The sequence below is a fragment of the Strix uralensis genome, chromosome 6 (assembly GCF_047716275.1).
Source record: "Strix uralensis isolate ZFMK-TIS-50842 chromosome 6, bStrUra1, whole genome shotgun sequence".
In the NCBI taxonomy this organism is placed as follows: domain Eukaryota; kingdom Metazoa; phylum Chordata; class Aves; order Strigiformes; family Strigidae; genus Strix; species Strix uralensis.
This window is the reverse complement of record NC_133977.1, coordinates 32,265,633-32,287,874: the sequence shown is the minus strand read 5'-3', so window position 1 is coordinate 32,287,874 and position 22,242 is coordinate 32,265,633. Positions and strand designations below refer to the sequence as shown.

Sequence of the window (22,242 nt, the reverse complement as noted above, 5' to 3'; positions counted from 1 at the left end):
ACTGTTCCAAGATGAATGTTTTGTATTTCTACCCCTGCCCTCTGCCGGGGGAAACTGGCATTTATAAATCTCCTTGATTTCTATGTGTTCTACAATGAAGGGATGTGTCTCAGTCTCTCTTACGTTGCTAGGAACTGGTTACTCTGTGCTTCTCAAGGAGCAGCATGATGCCTTTCAGATGTGAGCTCCTGGAGTGGGAAGTTCAGTTTTATCTGTACTTTTCTAGGGATTGTCTTGGTTACACACAGTAGAGTGAGGTCCGTGAGGGGAAATGAGCCGTAGTTCAGCATCATGGTCGCTGAGGTTTGTGTATTGTATACACCTGGGAGCAGTATGGGGTCTCACCAAGATACTGTTCTGGATCTCATAATTAAAGTCTTTAGCCACTTTGCCTTCTTTATAGCACTGACCTTTGCAATTAAAGACCGTGGCATCTCTTAAAAAGAAGCAGGCGAGGGAATGGGGAGGTTGGGCCCATAGGCATGTTCAGACCCAGTGATCTTCTGTCAACAGGTAAGCAGGAGCAGGGAGAGAGGGAAAAGGGTGTTTTGTGCCCTTTCCTGAGTAGGTTTGCTGGTTGAGGGCAACCAGTAATGGCTGGGTAAAAACATCTGCTGTTGGGTTAAATACAGTTTGAGGAAGAATAAGTTGTATAAATATTTGTACCTCAGACCACTTGGTAAACCAGTTTTAAAAAACGGTAGTCAGGTGGAAATCCCCTGGGTAGGCACAGGTCTTGCTTGAAGACATTTTTGGCCATAATTAGTCTGGATCATCTGTCCTACAGGCCTTGCTCAGTGTGGCAGTTCCTACCTCTAAGGTCTTAATGTTTTGGTTCTCAGAGGTTCAGTATGCGTTGTGGAAAGGGTGAAGGTGTAGCTATTTGTTTGCAAAATATTTCCAGTTTCTGATTAAGGTGAGGGTTTATTGCACACTGGACTCATGTCCTCTGTGGCAGCAGTGATCTGTCATCTGCACTACTTTTATAGAATTATTGCTACAAACTCATTAGTTGTGGTGTTAAACATAAGTAAACTTTGTTACATATAAACATATATAAACATGTTACTTTCATGACTGAGAAGACCGGATCTGATCCAAGGTATATAATGTTTTAAGTAACTCCACTGAGGAGAGATTGTGTTTTAAGAAAATGTAAACTTTCAATGAATGCATCTTTTTATCTGTTGACAAACTACATCTGAACAACCAGCCTTGATCATTATGTGTGCTAACGAGTGGTTTGTTTTGTTGCATGGCCTGCTTTGCTGTGGAATTCACAACAGAGAGTAAGTGTATTCTACCCCCTTCCTTCATTTGTTTCATGTGGTATTTTAATATGACACATTTTAGATGTGTCTTGTCTGTTTTTTTTTTTTTTTTTAAGAGCAATGTAGTCACTAAATTAATTCATTCATGAAACTGTCTATAACAATCATCCTGAAACTTAGATTGTAACCCCCTTCCCTTTGATTATTTTTGTTTAAAGCATCATATCCCTTTTTGTGACACTTGTGTTGTTTATAGGTCTTCAGCATGTTTCTGGAAACCCTGGTTGATTTCATCATCATTCATAAAGATGACTTGCAGGATTGGCTTTTTGTTCTCCTGACCCAGTTGCTAAAGAAAATGGGAGCAGATTTGCTGGGGTCTGTGCAGGCGAAAGTTCAAAAAGCTCTAGATGTCACCAGGTAGAGTACTCAGATGGCAAATGTTATGAAGGTTTTTGCAGGATTACAGGAAGGCATCTGATGAATGTTTTAGAAACCCAACAGTGCTGTATATTTTGAGGGCTCAATCTTGATGAATACCAGAATAAAGGAGAACAAAGTTATGTCACAGTATTTCAAGCATTGAATTAAAAAGGCCTATCTTTTCGAAGGAGATAACTTTAAAGCATAACATTTAAAATGTATAGCTGATTAATTTTGTTAATTTGGTTTTTTGTGTGCATGTGCTTAGATACCAGTTTTCTTTTTGACTGATAGAAAAAAATACTTGCAGTATTCAGAATATGAATGGTGCTTCACCACAAAGTTCAGAGCATCTTTCATGTTATTCAAACAGCAAATAACGGTAATGTCAGGATAAGTCCTTGAATGCTACTGTAACGTGCACACCAATTCTGTAGTCCGTCTCCCTTTTCTAAGGATGTCCATCAGAGGACACTGTTAAAGTTCAGCTCATCCTGGATGTAGGATAATTTTAAAAAAAGTAGGACTAATCCAGAAGAAAATAAGATAGAGTAGGCAAAAAGAGGAGAGAAATTAAAACCAGGTATGAACTCCGAGGACAAGATAAACCAGGCTGCTACTAGAGATAAGGGAACAAAGCACAGCCTGAAATGAAGAAGGAACGGACCGGGGTGCCAAAAGCTGCATAAGTGTACAGAGAACAGATAGACTAACAGTGTATGAAGGTATTGATTTAGCAGTTTTCTCCAGTATTAAATCAATAATCAGCTAATCCTTAGACTTGGAGTTTCTCTGGTTAAAGGTGAAGTTAAGAAGAAGAAAAGCATGACAGGTATTGAAATCTGTTGTGTAAGCTTTAGTGTATCAAGTTAATTTAGTCCTGAAAATCTATGTTGCATTACATTTTTGCCTATGTTTTCTCTGGACAGGGATTCTTTTCCATTTGATCAACAATTTAACATTTTGATGAGGTTTATTGTAGATCAGACCCAAACACCAAACCTGAAGGTCAGTATCAAAAGCCTTTTCACTAAAGCATCAATGTGGTTGTTTCAGCTTGCCTTGTCAGCCATACCGTAAAGCATAGAACTCATGATAAGATAACTAATTGTAAGTACCTGCATGATATAGAAATTATATCAACAACTTTGATTAACTCTCTTGTTCTCCATTTTAATAAATCTAAATATCTTTAAAATAAGGCCTTATAGCTTATCACAAGTCAGTAAGAGTTGGGCTTTAAGCACACTGGAACATACTAAAGTTCCTCCTCAGCCTAATCTTGGTGGGAAGAAAACCTGGCTGTGCAGGACAGAAGGGACCAGACCCTGTCTGAATGGCTGGGAAGTTGAGACCTAGGCACACCCTAACTAGTGCTCGTTGCACAGATCAGACATACCATGTGTAGGGTTTGCAAAAAAAAATATCAGAGCTTTCTGTTACTGAATCCTACCAAAGGGATACTGTTGTGCAGACTGCTTTTCAGGAGGTTGGTGTTTCAAGGCTATAGGAACACTGTAAACTCTGCAAGTCATACACATTTGTCTTCCCGAGATGGGAATATACAGGATGCCAAGTGACTCAAGTGTTCTTTCTTCAATCTCTCAAATTTTGGATCCTTGGAGACCCCAGCATCAGGCATTTGGTTTGAGAGCAAAAGCTATGTTTGGCGTCTAGAGCAATAACCGCTGGTGGAAACAGTGTGGTGGAGTACAAACGTGCAAGCAGACATATGTATTTCAAGCCAGTTCTGATATACCATTCCAGACTCTTACTACACAAAACTTATCCTGGGTAGCAAGTTGCTCTTGATTTTTGAAACATGACATAGCGACATGTCACAGGGATATCTTGTTTTTCCCCCCATGTGACGAAAGTCTTGCCAAACTGTAATAGTATCTGTTTATTATGGGATAAATCCATCTTTGCCAGCTCATGAGCTTAACAAATTCCCTTTCACTTCTCAGGTGAAAGTTGCTATCCTGAAGTATATTGAGTCCTTGGCAAGACAGATGGATCCAACAGACTTTGTGAACTCCAGTGAGACAAGACTTGCTGTATCTAGAATTATAACTTGGACAACAGAACCAAAGAGCTCAGATGTGAGAAAGGTAAGCCAGGATGATGAAGTATTTGCGGTAATTATTGTTCTTTAAAAACAAACAAATGAACAAAAAAGCAAAAAACAGTCATAAAGGTAATGAAAAATTCAGTGAAGACATTCTAGTTTAAAAAAATGGATTTTACATACCTTACTGGCCAATCCAAATTGCCAATTCAGTAAAGACACATTTCTGAAGCATGTTTTCATGTATTTTTTTTTCTAGTAGGTACTTAGCTGTGTGACTTTAGCTAATATTACTGTGCAAAAAGAGATCATAGTTTGAAAATGTGCTTTTTCTTGAGCAGTCTGGAAATATGTCTAGGTTTTTGTTTATTTAGGTGAAGGCTCTGTGCTTTGTAGACTCAAATGAAATCTAGCACAACTCTGTTACAGTATTGTTAAAAGAAAGTAAACAAATCAGTAAGCTGCCAGGGGCTCTCAACTCTCTTCTTTTAAAAGCTGTGTGTTTATCTCAACCTGGAAAAAAATGACACATTTAGGTCAGGCCTGGGTAATAGTTACCATGTTCTTTATCTTGCTCTAGATGCAAGTGTCAGGCAAGCTAAAATGGGGCAGATAGTGATACTCATCTCTCCCAAGAGAAAAGTGACTTAGTTTTATGTACCTGACATCTGTAACATAATTTCAAATCACCTTCCCAGCCCAGATGTAGAAGTAGATTCCAGTAGGAGTTAAACGCTTTGAAATTTACTTGGATTTAAAAAAAAAAAAAAAAGCCGAACAAAGCTTCAGGCATTTCGGAATGTAAAAATTGTATGAGACTTTTACACTCTGCATGCACTTAAAATGTTGAATTAATACTAGAATAACATGGGTTTACGACTTTGGAAATAAGAAAATTACTTTTGTTATTAGTGATTATTTGATTCTGATGAGAAGATCACTGGGTATCAAAGGTGTTGCAACTGCAACATTATCTGATAGCTGACACAAGGCTTCAAAGAAGCTTTTTTGGGTGCCTTCTGTTTGCTTTCTGACATACAGCTGATTGGACCTAGAGAAAAATGTCTCATCCTCTTTTCTGAAGACTTTCTGCAGGTTTTATTCACATCAGTGTGACTGAAATTTGCTTCTGCAAGATAGTCTGCCTCCAAAAAAAAGGGTGACTTTAAATTGTGGACTTAGATCTGGAATATGTGTTTCCATTTTGATGTGTCCATGTACAAAGTCAGAAAGAATTAAACAGGCAAAGAAGCTGCTTCTCTATTACAGTTCAAGTAAACCTCAAGCAGTTTACTCTGCTGGTGGTCTGCAAGAGGGATTTGTAATTTAAGTAGAAATATACATCGAAAAGCAAATCTCTGCATATTGCTCAGCAGAATAAATATTCCACCATTAGGGGTCATCGTTGCTGCATGCAAAATTGGGTGAAGAGATCTGCAGCAGCTGAAAAATTTGGCTCTTTGCTGTGAAGCTGTGGGAAGTGAGGAACGGGTATTCACAGTGTGGTGTCCATCCTTCTATCTGTTTCAAAGGCTTGCAGAGCTCTGACAAAACTTCCAGCAAATCCACCTGAGCAGTACCTGGGCAAGTGCCTTGGAGCTGACAAGAAATTACTGATTCTAAGTTATTTTTATTTAAACCTGCATGTGACTTGGATTGCCTCTGATGCCTGTAGCTTTCAGATAAATTATTACACAGTTAGTCTAACTTAGGCTACTCAAAATGAGTGCTTGGTGATCTTTATTTCATCATACTGTTGCTGCACTATGATTTTATTAAGAACCTAGTACAAACCACAGGCTTTAGAGGAAACACTGCAGCAAAGGATTTATAAGCAATCATTGGCTATTATCTCTGTCAGGACAGTAGTTAACAGACTAATAAATTCATTATGCAGTAACGGAACTGGATTATCAAGGGCCAACCCAGACAGGTGAAACGTTCTGAAGAACACAATTTAAAAATTCTCTTCCTTTTTTGAAGACTATAACTTGGAGATAAAGTACCTTTTCTTATATCAAGGTGATTTGTTTAAGCATCAGAAGATTCTGCCCTTTTGGAAGGTATTATGGTGGCCTTAAGGATCTGAGGTTTTCCAAGTGCAAAGCAGACAGGCATTGTAAACACTGTCACAACCTAAAAATGGAGATGACGCTTGAGGTTATGGGGGAGAGGGAGAAGAACCAGTTCAGTCTTCAAATGATCAGAGTACTACAAGAAGCCTGTAAAAAAAGGTAATTTTTCAATAGAATCTGGCTTTGAGACGACCAGTGCAATTAACTCAGCTCCGGCAAGCCGATAAGAGCACACTTTATTTTTGGTACTGAGGAATCTTGGCTGTAGTGGTCCAGTCCATGTGTAGTACCACTGCGTCTGACTTGGTGGAACAGCAATGCCAGTGCTCAACTACTCATGGAGACAGGGACTCTTTCTCTCAAGAAATGTAGTCCTGCAGCCAGTGTGGTTCTCACCCAGATTTGAGTTACTGAATGCTACCTTAATGCAAGTAGCATCTGTGCATATGATGGCCGTGTTGTTCTGTCTGGATTCTACCTTTGAGCAGATGCAGGTAAAACAACCTTGCTCATGCTGGTGGTGAAGTATATAAATGATCTCAGTGGGGAAAGCATGTGGCTGCTGTGTGCACACAGCAATTAGTTGTGCAGATCTGATCCTATGGTAGCAATCAAGAGGTCTGTTCACAAAACGGATTTTATTTTCAGTCAATAGTGAGATTATCCTTTTATTAGTGATCATCTGTCTGTTACTACTCTTCACTTTGTGTGATGCTCATGGAGGTCCCAGCCCCATAGTGCTGAGGCGCTGGAGAAAATGAAACAAAAATTGGCATTTAGTCCAAAACCCTTTTTCAAACTGAATGATACAGCTTTATTAATAAACTTTGCATATTCTTCTGATGACTTCTTAAGCATACTTAATAGGCACACTTAACTTGTCTGACACCTGGCTTGAACTACAGATCATGTTTTATAGCTAATGAAATCAGAAGGAAACTTGGTCAAAGGAGATGCTGTTGTGCATAAACCAGTTTATGTTCTCGTATGAAATAATATCTGTAGCTAAGCATAAGCTCTGTTATCACAAGAAAAACATGATGTACCTTGGGGAACATACAGTTGATATTACAGAGTGCCATTGACAAAATGTCGTGATTCCCTCTCAGGGCAGAAACCATTTAAGCTACTGATAGTAGCCATGAACTATGTACAGTCAAAATTATTGTCAAGCTTTGTTTAAAATAAGGTGATCTGCAGTGTGTTACAGGTAAATATTTATCTTGTTTTAAAGATTGTGAATACTTATGGGTGTTTACCCTGCATTCAAGTTGAGATTTACTTCCTGCAAGCCGTGCTAGAAGAAAGGTGAAAGACATTTGTCCTCCATGCTGAACAAAAGCCATTGGGTGGGAACAGGTCACACAGCACTGGGTGGAGATCTGGTTGGGACGTGGTTCCACTGCAAGGAGAGCGCCTCTTGGTAATTTCTGCACATACAGCTGGTTTGCTGCTTTTTCTCTAAGCAAAATGTATCAATGGGCAGGGCACAGATGAGGATTTCAGATAACTGAGCTCTAATTTTGATTGCAGTAGCGTCTAACCTTGTGTGATGTACTTGACTTACCTCTGCCTTGGTTTATTCTTCTCTGTAACAGGGAATTAATCCTGATTTTTTCCTCTGGAAAATGTTTTAAGCTTTGATGAAATCATTTTACAAAAGCCAGTTAATTACCACACAGGAAAGTAATACAATGGTAATGCAAATATTGCTATGACTGGTCTGAGGACATTAAGTCAGTAACTTCACCATGTTATCACTAATATTGCTAGCAAAGTTATTGTGTAATCCTTATGTAGGTAAAAGTGCTTATTGAATTTGGATGACAGACTTGGGCTCTGTGTGGGAAAATACTTTGATCTTGGGAAAGAGCCATCAGTTTGAGAATGGAAATTAGAATGAGGCTTCTGATTTGACTCTGACTGAAGCCTAAAGAAGTCTCCTGTCCAAGGCTCAGGCGAATGGAAAGTTTTATTAAAAGTGTGTGCTCAGCATTTGAGGGGGTGGAGTTCTCTGAGGGCACACAGCATCTTAGTGTTTAGGAGGAACTTATACAAGCTGAAGGGGAGGAAGGCCTTCTGAGGTGAAGGGCCAGTGACATTGCCTACCATTTTGTTAATCAGCCAGGCTTTGGTTTTAATGATAAATAACAAGATCTGTATTGCCTGATTGTAATTTGGACTTCTAATCTCAGGGAAGAAGAAAGTTTTTCTTTGTGCTAGATATCCTGACTGGCTTCTCTGTTGTTGACATGTTCCTACAGCAGTTTTATTTTACAAGACTGAATGTATTTTGACACGTTATGGGCAACCTCGTATCTGCCTTCCACTTATGTAACTGGGAAAACTTTTTCTTTCAACTGTCATACTTGTTAATGAGTTTGGCCAAGCTACCCTTGAATACAGACAGTGGATGGGACTTGGTAAGAAGCTAGAACCATTGCAATGAATCAAAGAGCCCACGAGAGCGCTTGTGTTACTGTGATTTGCATGAAGATGAAGTCCCCCTCAGACTACCAAGGGATAGGGCCCTTTGTCACTGGTTTGCAGGTGAAGTCTAGAGGTGCCCAAAGAAAGCAAGTTTGGGATCAGATTTTTTTCCTCAAACTGATTAATTGAGAAACTGTTTCTGAATTACACTTGAAGATGAGGAAGATTTCAGAGAGAAAGCTGCAGGTCAACAAATTCTTCATATGCTCAAACAGCCAATGAAGAGGTATTTACTTCTTTAACTAATAGTCCTAGATGTCATTTCTTGAGAAATATTGATATTGTCACTTTGATAAGGAAATCATATCTATCAATAAAGCCCAGAGCAAGTTTGGATAAAATATTGCTGTGATGTCTTTAGGAGGACCAGTGATAGACAGGAAAGCAAACTCTGCTAAGGAAATGAAATTGGGGTCCTTTGCAACCTGATGCCATGAGACCTTTAAAATTTCTCCTGGAACTTTAATTTTCCATCTAGCATCAGGTTAATTTGAGCAATTCTGGCACAGAAGCTTCACTGTAAAAGCAGTCCCAAAGACTCTTTAGTGAGCTGAAATGGCATCATTCATCTTCACTGGTGTTAGGCAATAAACACTGTTGGTCATGGCCTGTTACAGTAGCAGTGGCAAAAAGGATGTTTGCAGAAATGCTTTTGAATGGCAAATTGTTTTAATATTCCCCAGTTGCAGGCCCTTGCCTTTCTGGGTCAGAGATTTCTCTAGCACTCTTGCAATATTCCTACACCAGATTTGTGTGTCTCATGGACTCCATGAACAGCCAATTTACCGGAGAACCAGGCCTTAGGATTTCATTTCAGGCTTATGGAGTCTTAAGTAGGACTGTTTCCATACTGCTGAGGTCAGCCTTTTAGCCAAAGGATATTTCTAAATAAGTCAAACTCAACCAACCTTAATGCAGAGAGGCACTCCTTTCAGGCATTTAAATATAGTCAGTGTTAGGAAAAGTAGTGTAATACATCAAAAATGGCACCTGGTGGACTTCAGTGTATACTTGATTTAATACTATTAGAACAAAAAGGATCTCCGTGTCCTAGCTGTGTTTCCAAAATAGTAGCCATCAGTTTCTGTTTGTTTTGAATTTGATGCTAGAGAGCTATGAGAGCACAAATGTGTTTAGTGTACGCAGGGTAAGGAAAATGGCTTCTCCCAACGTTAGTGGCCAGAAAATCATCACGTGGTTATTGGAAACATCGTGCTGGGGTAGATTTCCTTCAGATGAATTTCTTAGATTTATACAGCCTTCTAGTATCCTTTGAATTGAAAGCAGTTTGTAATATAAGCACATTTTCTCAGTTTGCTTGAAACAGTAAGAGCTAGTGCGTGATAATACAAGATACGAAGAAATTACTTCACAGAATGTATATACTCATGCTTATATTATGTCTGCATAATATGTTTGTGTGTATGTGCAATTTATATAACCACACACTTCTACATAGTATAGGTGATGTATCTATTTTAAAAATTGAGATTAGAGGTGAAATTTACATCATGCCTTGTAACACCATCCAATAAATAGACCACAGGCTGTTTTCTCTTCACTGTGATGGATAAATGTGCCATACTTACTCTAGCATTTTGAAACTCCAAGCAGATTGAAGTGCATATTTCCATTACAAACCATCTCACTTCAGTAACTTTTCTCCTTTCTTAGCTTATACGTGGGAACCTCCCCCTCAGAATTCGGACTTGCATCGTGCCAGGTTTATAATAAAAGTTTCTCAGTTGTTAATGAAATGTAACCTTTGTTTCTAGTCCTGCAACCTGTTTTTGCAACAAACGCTGTTTTGTAAGGAGCGAAGTTAGTCAGAGTAGCCTTCATCAGCTTGACTTCTGGGGTAACATCTGTCTCTCCAGAAATAATGAACATTTTTGGCACGGTCTTTACTGTGCCCAGGTCACAAAACAACAGCACACATAAGGAGCTGTAATCCATTATAGACCAGTAATCTGAATATATGATGATTTAGTGCTGCATAGTTTTTGCTGGCACTTGTCTGAGATGCCTTTGACACATGTAATGCAACCATCTCCATGACTTGTAAAAGCCTTTCATGATGTATTAAGTGTGTGCTGTATAAAACACAATAGCAATGTGGATTTAATCTGTACGTGAATTCTGAATTTAAATCTGTTAAACAAATTCTTCCTTTTCAGGATGTGGATGTAAACAGCATATTCTAATAGAAATCTTCTGGGAAAACTGTGTGTTTAAAAACTTGTGCTCAAGCTAACATGCTTGGATTATGTATGAACTTTGCCATTGTGCTTCATATTACCATATCAGTAATGTGGATGTCCATACTCATCTGGTTCTAGACCTGGAAAAGGAACAAGCAGGAGGTTTGGTTTGATAGATAGTTTGTTAGCTTAGTGCCAGCTAACACTTAATTGTCTGCTGGAAAGTACCGTCAAATAACACTTGTTTAGAGCCTGTGAACACCCTTGGTAGATGTGGATTAACTCACTTAACATCAGCTACGCTCATCAGAGAATCGAAGTGTTGCCCTATGCCAATGTGTGCTAATAGAAGCTGCCTAATGTATCACTGCTGCCTCTCAATCTCAGTGGATCTATATTTGATCTTCAGTTTAGTATAATTCAAAGTGACATGAGAGAGAGAGCTTCTCTGTTCCAGTGTACCTGAAGTTGTTAAAACCACATCTGCCTTAGACTGGATGGTGAAAGGAATGATGCATACAGAGTACGATTATGTTTGTCAAAATGAGTAGATGTTAGTGTGGATCTTCCCTGAACTGATCACAGGATAAAAGGCATTTGTAGACAGTGTGGTCTATCAGACTGATGTCTGGAGTGGAGTCAGGACTTTGCATGTTCTTAACTGCTTCTTCCTCTGAACTTAGAGACATCTGCAAGGACAGGTGCGGGCAGATGCACGCACCTATTCCCTTACTCCTGACTGGACAGATGCAAGTGCTATTTCAGTGCAGCACTGCCTAGGCTCTGCACTTCAGCAGAGCTTTTCAAGCGGTTATGGAGGCCATCAGGAGGTTGCCAAAGCAAAGCCTTGTAGGAGAACTGAAGGATGATCTGTAAGCCTGAGAGTTGTGGCTGAATTTAATTTTGATCCAGTGCTGCTCTCTGCTGAAAGAAATGCTGTTCTTGATTAAATCAAATATTAATGCTTTTTGTTACTTGAAATTAAGCAAGCAACTGATTAAAGCTCTTCTGCAAAAAGATAGCATGTGTACTGTTTAAATGATTTAGTTGAAATCTCTATGCTTTCTCTAAATAATATCAACTTTCCTGTTTGTCAAACCCAGACCATGCATAGTTGGGTGGGTGAGGATTTGCCAGCTAGGACAACTACAGCTTCCTCAGGGCCTGGTGAAGGAAACTTGGAAGAGAAATGTAAACAGGTAGACTAAAAGCTGTGTGCACTAATAACACTAATCATGTTTGCAGTCTCAACTCAACTGTCTAGCTGTGTAAAGAGACCTTGACGGGGAGCCTGAAAAAAGTGTGTCTGTGAAGTAATTTTTGGCTTTGGTGTGCTTTTCTGTTAACTGTCTTGTTGTAGTCCTTCATAAGCAATCAGGGTATGAGGTCCTCTCCTTCTATGGGGCTGCCAGTGTTGTGAGCCCATCACCAATAAAAGTTTGAGTAACTTGAAAACTGCTTTCATATATCTCAGGCAACTAGCTGCTTATTCTGCTTGGTCTATTGGACCAGTGACAGCAGCAATCATAAGGCACTTGTATTAAGCTTAGGTCACTGACCACATTTCCTTTCTAAAATCAGTGGATTTTTCCAGTTAGCCTTGATCTTTTTGCTTAATGAGCCCAAACCATTTCAAAGAGACTTTATTCCATCAAGTCACAGAGGTTACAGATTTTGATATATCTGGCCAACACCCACTATATAGGTGAAAACAAAAAACATAAGTTGCTAAAGCATTTGTGTCCCTTTAGCAGCTAGCAGTGTTGGACAGCATGAATTGCATTGGCCTACATGTGAAACTTTGGGCGCTGCTACTGGCTTGTGGAACCTGATCTCTCACTGCATTGTTATAAGGAAAATAATGATGTTACATAAGTGATCCTTTGCAAATGATTCAAGAAGCTGACGTGGAGCCAGACCCCCTCACTAGCATAGTCAGGCTCTGAAGTCACTGGAGTTTCTCCAGCTCAAGCCAGCGGAGAACTGCTTCATTAAGATTAGATAATTTGTAGGGTCTATGTTTTATGTCACTGAAAAGAGATGGATTAGTGTTCCACACTAATGGTACAGGGACACAAAGGCAAGGGAAAATTTAGATATTACTCTTTCTTCAAACTATATATCATCAAGCACGAGTGTTGCATGAAGAATGTTTGTACATTGTGTACAGAAATGTTTTTATTGCTTGTTTTAAATTTATCTACTCCTTGAGTAATCTAATGAAACAAGGGCCAAGATTTTCAGAAATGACCAGTGATTCTGAGATTATTAAAATGTCCTCTGATTTGTCACAAGCTGAAAATCCACAGATTTAAGACTCTTAGGAACATTATCTTTAAAAGATGTCCTTTGACTAGATAAATGAAACTTAGAGGATTATCAAGTGTGTCCAGATCTATCTATTAAGACAGGTGTAGAAATGCTGCTTCTGATGCTCTTCATTACTGAAATAAAATTAACTGTATTAGAACTGGGAAGTATTGCAAAAGTGAAACTTAGAGCACGTTATAAATGTAATTTCAAGCTAGCATGGACCTTCCAGCTTTTGAGGTCAGACCAGTGTTCTTGATTTTTATGGTAGCAGGGATGAAGACCTTTGTGTGTTAAATCTTAAGTAGGAAATCATGGGTGAACTTTCAAATAATGGCTTTTGCCTGAAATAAACCTAGAGGTGCAGTTGGGTGGCTGAGGACTATTTAAAAAGAACACAGCCAAGGTTAACCCACATAACTCCAGTGTTGCTTTTGAGAGCTTTACTGGAGCACCACTCCCAGGCTGTAGTAGTACTTGGCTTTATTTCAAAAAGCATAGACTATAGGTCTGCTTTCTTTCAGGCCACAGAAGATTGTAAGCATTGTGGGCGGCTGTACAGCACTTCATTCACAGCCCAATGACCTATTTGCAGGCAACAGCAAAGCTACTGAAGAGCACTGGGTACACAGAATACTGGCAGACACTCCTAAAGACAAACTGTATTTTGTGCAAAGAGGGAATGTGGACACAGTTCTGTTTTTGTTAAAGCCGAAACAAAGAAATGGAACAAAATTGAAGTGACTTCTGGGAGCTGAGACTTCCCTCAGATAACTCCTGTAGCACAACATCTGTGTTTAGTGTTAAACTGTAACACTTAGATAACTCTGCGTCAGAGTGAAGCCACAGGGTCATAAAGTCCCAGGTGGAGCTTAGGTGAAGATTTTGCCCAGATCTGTGAGATGCATCTTAGACCTCTCTGGCACACAAGAGGTACCTCCAGAATGTCACATCATGGAGTGCATGTGCTCTTACAGCTGGTTTGCTCTGTTTACTTAGGAGGTCTCCAAGGATGACCTTCTTTTTAATCTATCAGTGGGAGATATGTGGGATAAATGTATCTGAAATCCTTTCCCACCTCACTGTACCTTGGGCAGCTCCTGACTTACCAGTTAATATCTCCAGATATTCTAGTTTCTGAGCAATCTCTCAACCTGGGAACCTTGTCGATAAATTTTCCTGGTTTTCTTTATCTCAGTGAATATGAGATCTGCTTGTTCTGACACAGAAGATCTGCATGTGCACTTCCTAACCATCCCAGATATGCATGTCATTCACAAACAGGAATGTACTTTGGCATGACTTGTCACTTTGCATTCAGTTCAACATGGTGATTGTTGTTCTGAGATCTCTTGTTTGCAGTAATATTTTTATTACAGAAAATACTATGCTGGTGAAAACTTAAAAGTTCTTGGATCAAAATGGACAGAAATACTCATTCTTGTTGGATACCAGGCAGGCTTCAAGGCAGAGTTGCCCAAAACTTCAGGTCAGAGGAGGGTAGAGTATGGAGTTAAGAAAGCCATGGGGGAAATTATCTCCCCACTTCTTTCATCCTTAGATCTTTAGTGTGACGTGAATAATGACATACTGTGTTTCCATTCAAGTCAGTGAGAGTTTTGGCAGGAGACAGCATGATCGATCTGGAATGAAGAGTCTGAAGACCTGTTGTTTGCTGCAGTCCTTGGAAGCCCATTCGAGTGTTGTGTGCCTCAGTTTTTTGCTGGCCATATGAAAAGGATGTTACCTACCAAACTTTCATGGATGGAAAATGTTTTTATATACAAAGCTGTGTTACTGCAAATTGGGGCTGATAGCAGAAGGAACAGCATAGCTTGAATTGAAATTTGCACACTGCAACAATGAGGTACTTTGATTCCCCTCCACTATGAAAGGGTTTTTGTGTACCCGAGTTCATCATCTGCTAAAGGATTCCACTTCACAGGGAACTGCAGATACACTTAATTATTGCAACTTTACAAACACATTACTTACTAAAAACTCCTTCTTTGAATTGATGAGAACAATAAGTGTACAGTTATTGGCACAGCAGTGAGTTATGTTTTTACCCTCTTTAAAGCTCTTTTTCATTTTTAGAAAGTTCCCAAAAGGGTCAGACACAAGTGTCTGCTCTTCCTAAGCCTGTATGTATGCTTTTACAAAATAAGTGCGTGTGTAGCTTTGCTTCTTATTTTGTGAGCTGAAGCCACTACTTTGTATCCAGATATGTAGTCTGGAGGTTGATGTGTCAATGGCTACACCCCCACTGGAGAAGGTGGTGCTGCAGACCATCAGAGGTCCTTCATCATTGCCTCATTCTTATTGTTCTTTTAATCAATTTTTATACTTTTGTATATTTTCAAGGCAAAGGCAGGGGGGAAAAAAAAGGTAATTGGTGTAATCCATGTGAGTTGTACGCTGCTGGAGAAGTCTAGTTAGGAACATGTGATGTTAATTACTCTTGCAGATATGCACTCTGATTTATTCTGCTTCCATTCCCATTTGATTCCATTGTCTTATTTCAGGATGCACAGAGCTGTATGTTTGCTAATGGAGTTAGTGGACATCCTGTTCTGGCAGGTATTCTTCCAGGCAGATAGGGCAAACCCTGTCTAGTAAAATTAATGATAAAATTCTGAATTGTTTCAGTGGTACCCTGGTTTCACTTATTAAATTTAGGGAATCTGGTGGGCTTTAGTCTGTCCATGGATGAGAGAAAGTTGGTTTTCACCATCCCAGTAGATCTTCCACTTGAGATGGAGTCTTCTGTTGCTGAAACAGCCTCAGTGGTGACACTTACAAGGAGAGGTGGGGAAAGCAGAGTTGTCTGTCTGACGAAACAAACTTGTCAGATCCTTAGGAAGAGGAGAGTTTGGGTATGAAAAGAACTAATCCTGTTCGCACTTAAAATAGCCCAGGAATGACAAATTGCAGTCCTACATTCTTCATACTTATCTGACCTTCTGGTTTTATTTGTTTCCTGTAAATTTTTCCAGTAACCTGTTCAATTGAAAATGTGCTGGACAGGACGATGGTACAGTTTTCTCACTAGCTGTGAATAGCTCTACACTTCACATCTGAGATGTTAATGATATGAACGCAAAAGTATATTGTAAGCTCTAAGAACTAAAAAGTTAACTACAGCAGTTAGCAATTCCTTGACACGTCACAAGGAACATGTCAAAAATTGGTCTAGTATAGGAGTCTTCTTTTTAAATGAAACACATGTTGTTTACCATAAGGATCGTTACCAACAGAATGCATACTTTTATCAAAGAATAAAAACTGATGGTCTTTTCTTTCTTCTTTTCAGGCAGCACAAATAGTCCTGATTTCTCTCTTTGAATTGAACACTCCTGAGTTTACCATGTTACTTGGTGCCTTGCCAAAAACATTCCAGGATGGTGCTACCAAGCTCCTGCACAACCACCTCAAGAACTCCAGTAACACCAGTGTGGTAAGAGGCCCTTGTCCTTGCAAACAGCAGAGCCCCAAAGACACCAGCTCATTGATAAGCTGTTGCAGATGTTCGGCAGCATAAATTATCTGTAACTGTTGTCTTGAAGCAATATGGCGACGAAGGCTTCTGTTTGATGTTGCTTTTATAGGGACCATTAAAACAAAAAAGCTCTGTTATTTTTAAATTTAATATAGTCATAATCAGTTCAGATTTTTAAAAAAAAACATCACTGAGAAGCGCATAAAATTTGGTGGGGTTTGTGCTTTCAAGTTGGTGATGCTTTTGAAAATCCTGCCAGTAATGACGTTTTGGCTAAAACAGAGATCCTGATAGCACAGTTTTTCTGGGCTTACTACTACTATTGAAATAAGTTTAATAACAACTATATTGTCTACTAAGAAGCTTGCAGGATCTTTGATGTGACCTACAAGGTCTTCTCAGTCTACACCTCTTACCTTATATTCTGGTTTTACGTGAAGCTCTTACATATTTTTAACTCTCTAAATGAATATATTAGTAGATGATTTAAGTGTGCTTCTAAACTTCTTTTCCCCCCAAAACAGCAGGGATTAGGGCATTTTTTTCCTTTTTAATGTGGAAATCTTGTGAAACTTGCTGGAATTTGAACCCTCCTATCTTTGCACTTCCATAGAGACAAGTAGACCTTTGTGTAAGCTAGAACTGCAGCATTAGGCTTCCAGGCAAACGAGCTGGATTCTCTAGTACCTTCAACTTTGTGTGAAGAGAGTTAGAATTGGGAGCAATTTTTACTCATTTTGCTGTGGTATAAATGATTGTGCAGGCCAGTGGAAAAATGGTAATTTAGATTGCTTACTTATGCCCAGCAAGCACAATCAGAATGCTTTAGACAATGTGGAAAATAGCTGCATAATTAAATTGCTAAATAGCCAGGGTAATGGTCTGCATACTTTGGAGCCTGGCAAATTGTGTCTGAGAAGCTGGGTAGCCTGGTGGATTGATAAACCATTTCTCTGGCAATATTTGCAGGCTATGCATGTTGCATAGTTAAAATTGCAGGTACTGTGGACTGTAGAAGAGTGCACAGGTGCTTGCTTTATCCTCAGAGCAGTACCTTCAAGAACATATTAATCACTACGTGAACCATGGCTGCAGATTTTTAGGTCAAGAGCCAGAATCAAAACTGCACTAAGCTTGTCTAGCACAAACAAAGGTAATATTTGGACCTGTTGTGTGTTCCTGCCTGTGCATTGCAACACATTGCTAATCCCTGTCTTCCTGCTTCTGTGCCAGGGTTCCCCCAGCAATACCCTTGGTCGGACTCCTTCCCGGCACTCCAGCAGCAGAACCAGCCCCTTAACTTCACCTACCAACTGTTCCCATGGTGGACTGTCTCCAAGGTAATGCGGCAGGCTAATTAAACCACTTGCAAAATATTAAGAGATTTCAACACTGAGTGTGCATTTGCAGAATATGACTCACTTTGAAAGCAAAAACAAGACCAAAAGTTTACAGTAGATTGCTCCAAAGAAACAGGGTTTGAACATGATAATACATGGTTGGTGATTGACTTCAGTGTTCCAGTCCTCATGTTATCTGTATAATCTTAATGTCTTGTCTTGTAATATTAATTTTCTTTCATAACTAGGCCTTCTACAGAATCACATTTGTGGGTTCAATAAAGGTAATATTAAATGGCAGCATTAGAAATGAGGTCTTGTTGAGGTTGCAAATATCACAAAGTATGTGATGACTTTCAGGTCAAGGGTTTCAGATTGTGTCTATTTTTTAGGTGTGCCCTTGTGATCAGTACTTCATCTGACTCTAGTACAATGCTTGTGCTGCTGAGAGAAGTACTGAATCTCCTGTTCCCCTCTTATGCTTTGTGAGGATGCAAAACAAGCAGAGGTGGTCACTGTGTTTCAATGCTGAATACCTCTCAAGTCACTCTTCTGGCTGCTCATCAGCAGAACAGTGGCCTGATCCTTTGGTCAGCAGGTCTGTTGCAACCTGATGTTTTGCTGAAGAATACCCTAGAATATATTGATCCACTCCAAAACCTTTTATTGAGCACACACAGACTCCTGGATATTGGGAATATACATGTTTTGCTCCATAAAAACTTAGAGCAGAGCAGATAAGAATTTAAACAGTATGCTCTGGGACCATAGAAATATTGGAGGAAAGTATTAGGTTGTTACCTGGACAAGCTTTGATTCACTCTGGGAAAGCTTACAAGCTGCTGCTCTTGTCTGCCTGCCCTCTCCGTGAAAGGTCACTTCCCTTTATCATGGAAGAGACAGAAGGAAACATATTGGGTGAGGGCTGCAGTTTGCAGGCCAGTGTAGTAACTTAACACTGAAATCTGTTGATCAGCCCTGTTGTGACTTGCTAAACCCTGTCCAGAGGGATGCTTAGACATGTGAGTTCCCATGTGTCAGGAAAAACACAGGTTTTAGCCTTTAATGAGTAGTTATACTAATTCCAGCAGCATATGAGGAGCACCTGGGGTTTCCTGAGAAAATTTTGGATATCTAAATACATCTTTGTGACCCCTAAATCTGCTGTAATCCAAAACTAGGTTGCAAGCCAAGGTCAAGTTGCCTATTATGAGTTTTTTTCTTCTACAAAGGTTTCATTAAGAAACTAAGTGTTAGAGTTTTAGGGGAATGGTTCCAACTATGTTGCTTAGTTTTTTACTAGTTTGAGCGTTGTTCTGCTGATTTCTGTCATGGGAAGTTATAAACTATCATATGTCTCCTCCCTGTGGTTACGTTGTGGCTTTGCTGGCCAGGTTTGCATGTGACACTTATTTTATAAATCCATGACCTTTTACCATGCTTTTTGGGTTTTGCCATTGGGACACAACTGTGTTTTGCCACTTCGCTCACTGCTTCGCAATTTGTCTTTGCATTCTTCTCACTTCTTGATGTCAGGGTGCACGTATCAAAATACTGATTAAAGCATTCAGTGTACGCTTAATACTTTGTTGTTACTGTTCTAGCATTTTGGGTTTAGAAACTGGAGGGGTTTTTTTCCATGTGATAGGTTCTCAAGGAGTAGTTGGGGAGGGCATGTAATTCCAGAACATTCTGCCATTAAGTTGTCAAGACAAAACTGCCACTGATGCATTGGTCAGGAATTTCCTTTAGAAAACAATCATTCCTTCAATTTTCTATGGAGTTCTTGGAGGTGTTGATCCAAAAATTTAGGTGTCTTTTCAAGAAGCGTGTCCTGCTTCCTTGCTGGATTTAGTTGTTCGAGAGTGATGTGTAAAAGTTACTCTTCAATGATAGATGGAGGTGGAAGCTGCTGTAAAAGCTCTTAAAATATTCAAGGGAGAAGTTTTGCTTTTTTTTGTGGTGAGTGACCTCTGAGCAGTAGCTGCAGATTTTTACTATTTGTAGAAAAAGTCATGGCAATTACTGCAAATCAGTGGCAGTAGCTTCTGATGCTCTGCTGGACTGCATCCTTCTTGAAAATGTCTTGGGTAGCACAGTTTGATCATGGTCCTGACTTACAGAACAAGGGAGAATTTAGCTCTATTTCTGAAGAGTACATGTGGTCGTCCTTTCAGAAAAAAGACTTTAGAAGATGTGCTAACAGATTACAGGATGTAGGATGCACTGCAATATTGCAGTTGATATAGATGCTTCTGTGTCATGTTTCCATTACAAATGCTTGTCATTTGCTCTTCATCAGTGGTGTAAAATGTCACTTTTCTATCTACAAACTTGGAAAATGAGCACACCTGAGTCATTCTGATAGCAGTGTAAAAGGATGAAGATTCACATGGTTTCTCTGTGTATCCCTCCTCTGAAACTAGGCTTGGCTTTACATTTTTATGGGACCCATTGCCAGAGGGTTGTACCAAGGTTATGTATGCCCATTGCTTCCTGGGGTGCTCCACGTGCGAGCCCTGCTTACCTTGTCTGTGCCTATGTCTTGTACACGCAGCCTGAGTGCACTCAGTTGAAGGATTATCTCCAGTTCTTAATGCCAGCTTTGGTTTTGAAGATTATACTTTCCTTTGAAGTTTTTCTTGATGCACAGATTGGAGAAGTCATATCTAGGGACAGAGATGTCTTTGGGGCTGGGATATGTGTAGAAAGGATAGTTTGGGTCCTGTAGGAATATAAAAATGCTTCTAAGCATAGCTGCTCTCCCATATTACTAACCGTTTGTGGACGATATCCTTAATATCAATCAGAAAGGCTTCATTGATACGGACTTTCTATAGTATGTGTTTATGCCATTGCCCTTAGGTCACATTTCTTCTCCCATATTATTGCCATCACAACTAAATTCCAGGTGACTGATGATCTTTTGGGGAGGGGTGTGTATTTGTGTGTACATGTATTTGAGCTCTCCGGATAGATTTTGAATGGTTTGGTTGAACTGGACTTTGATGCAAACAGCGAATTTGCCTATCCAGATTGTAACATCTGCTTAAGTATCTCCTGATGTTAGTGTCTTCAGAAGAGTAACATGCTTTCAGGGCCTTGGCCAGAGTCCTTCCTTCTCCTGTTTTCATTTCCTCCATCCAGTTCTGCTTCATGATCACTAGAATATATCCACTGCATCTGTGAGTTACTTCTGCCTTTGTACCTGCTTTTTTTGTCTTGACAGTTTTTGGGGAGAGGAGTTATGGAGGAGAGAGGTGTTTTCTGAAGAAGAAAAGCAGGGGACTTGGGAAGTTTGAAAATAATAGGAAAAATCCCCCAGATTTCTGACTGAGAGGAAAGAATGTTTCCTGGGCAATGCTCAGATGAATGACTTGAGTTTGTGCTGGACAGAGAAAATCTTCTGAGCTTTAGTAAATGATGCAGTATGACAAAAAGGAAGATACTAAGTTGTGAAGTCCTTTAGTGTAAGACTACCATTCTGAATGGCAAATGAACTTCTGTAATCTCAAATGTTACATTCAGGTTGTGAATTTTCACCTAGAATTCTGTAGGAATATTTGAAGGCATATTAGATGAATGCCCTACTGTTTCTGCCTTTATTAGTAGCTGAGAAACCTGTGTGTAGTTCCAATTATTAAAAAAAAACAGTTTAGTCCTTTGAAGATCTCTAGAGGAAATGCATCAGAATAAAAGGCTAACAATTTTATTTGGCTATGTAAGTTTACGTGCTTGTTTTTTCACTGACAATAGAAAATACTGTTAAAAATAAAATTTGACAGTTTTAGTATTAAGTTGAGCGAGGCAAGGCATGGAAAAAGAATTAAAATAAGCCACCCATGTTATACAATAAGGACAACCCTGCATTGTTTGGTGGCACGTTTGCAGGTAGGTGAGACCTGAGCTGTGAGACTTCTGATCAGCAGTCTGGGCATCTGGTGTATTTCTGTAACAGTTGCATGTAATAGTTATGTTTTTGGATTGCTGGTTAACAAGTGACTTTCTTGACACCACTCTTCAGAGTTTTCAACCATCTTTGCTGCTGTTTGCACTGGAGCAATTCTTGATTTGTTTGCCGCTTCTGATCTGCAATATCTTTCACTTGCGTGTATACAAATGTGACTTTCCAAGACAGTATGCTTAAACTTAATAGAAACAAAGCAGTGTCCTGAATACTCCACCAGCTCAAGCGTCTATATTCTTATTTAGAAGATGATTTTGAAAATCCATGTACCATAAAGGGAACAGGACAAAAGCAAAGGTTAGACAAATTGGCACAGGAATGGATGCCTTGACCCAAAGACACAGGATCAACCAGTAACCAGAAGGGGCTTGTGGAAGTTTGATGAGAGATCTGAATTGCCTTAGAGGCTGGTTTCATCCAGTCTTTCCAGGTTTGTCTGCTGAGACCTGGGCCAAATCCCCGATTGACATGATACACTTACACTCTAGATGGACTGTCACTTGCTGCATTTTTGGGGTCAGTTTGAATATGGTGAAGTAGGATTAGATCTTGAGCCCTGCAAAGCTCTTTTAGAGGCACCAGGAACCAAATTTTACAA

General features: G+C 39.5%; 1 protein-coding gene across 1 annotated transcript in view; it reads left to right on the top strand.

Annotated features, from left to right (window-relative positions):
- Window positions 1–22,242, top strand: part of CLASP1 (cytoplasmic linker associated protein 1) — a 189,121-nt gene that overhangs the window by 138,820 nt on the left and 28,059 nt on the right. Inside the window, exons 30-34 of the mRNA XM_074873569.1 lie at window positions 1,528–1,691; window positions 2,624–2,702; window positions 3,662–3,805; window positions 16,152–16,295; window positions 17,571–17,677. Of these exons, the coding sequence (XP_074729670.1) occupies window positions 1,528–1,691; window positions 2,624–2,702; window positions 3,662–3,805; window positions 16,152–16,295; window positions 17,571–17,677 (638 nt within the window). The remainder of the gene's footprint in view (window positions 1–1,527; window positions 1,692–2,623; window positions 2,703–3,661; window positions 3,806–16,151; window positions 16,296–17,570; window positions 17,678–22,242) is intronic.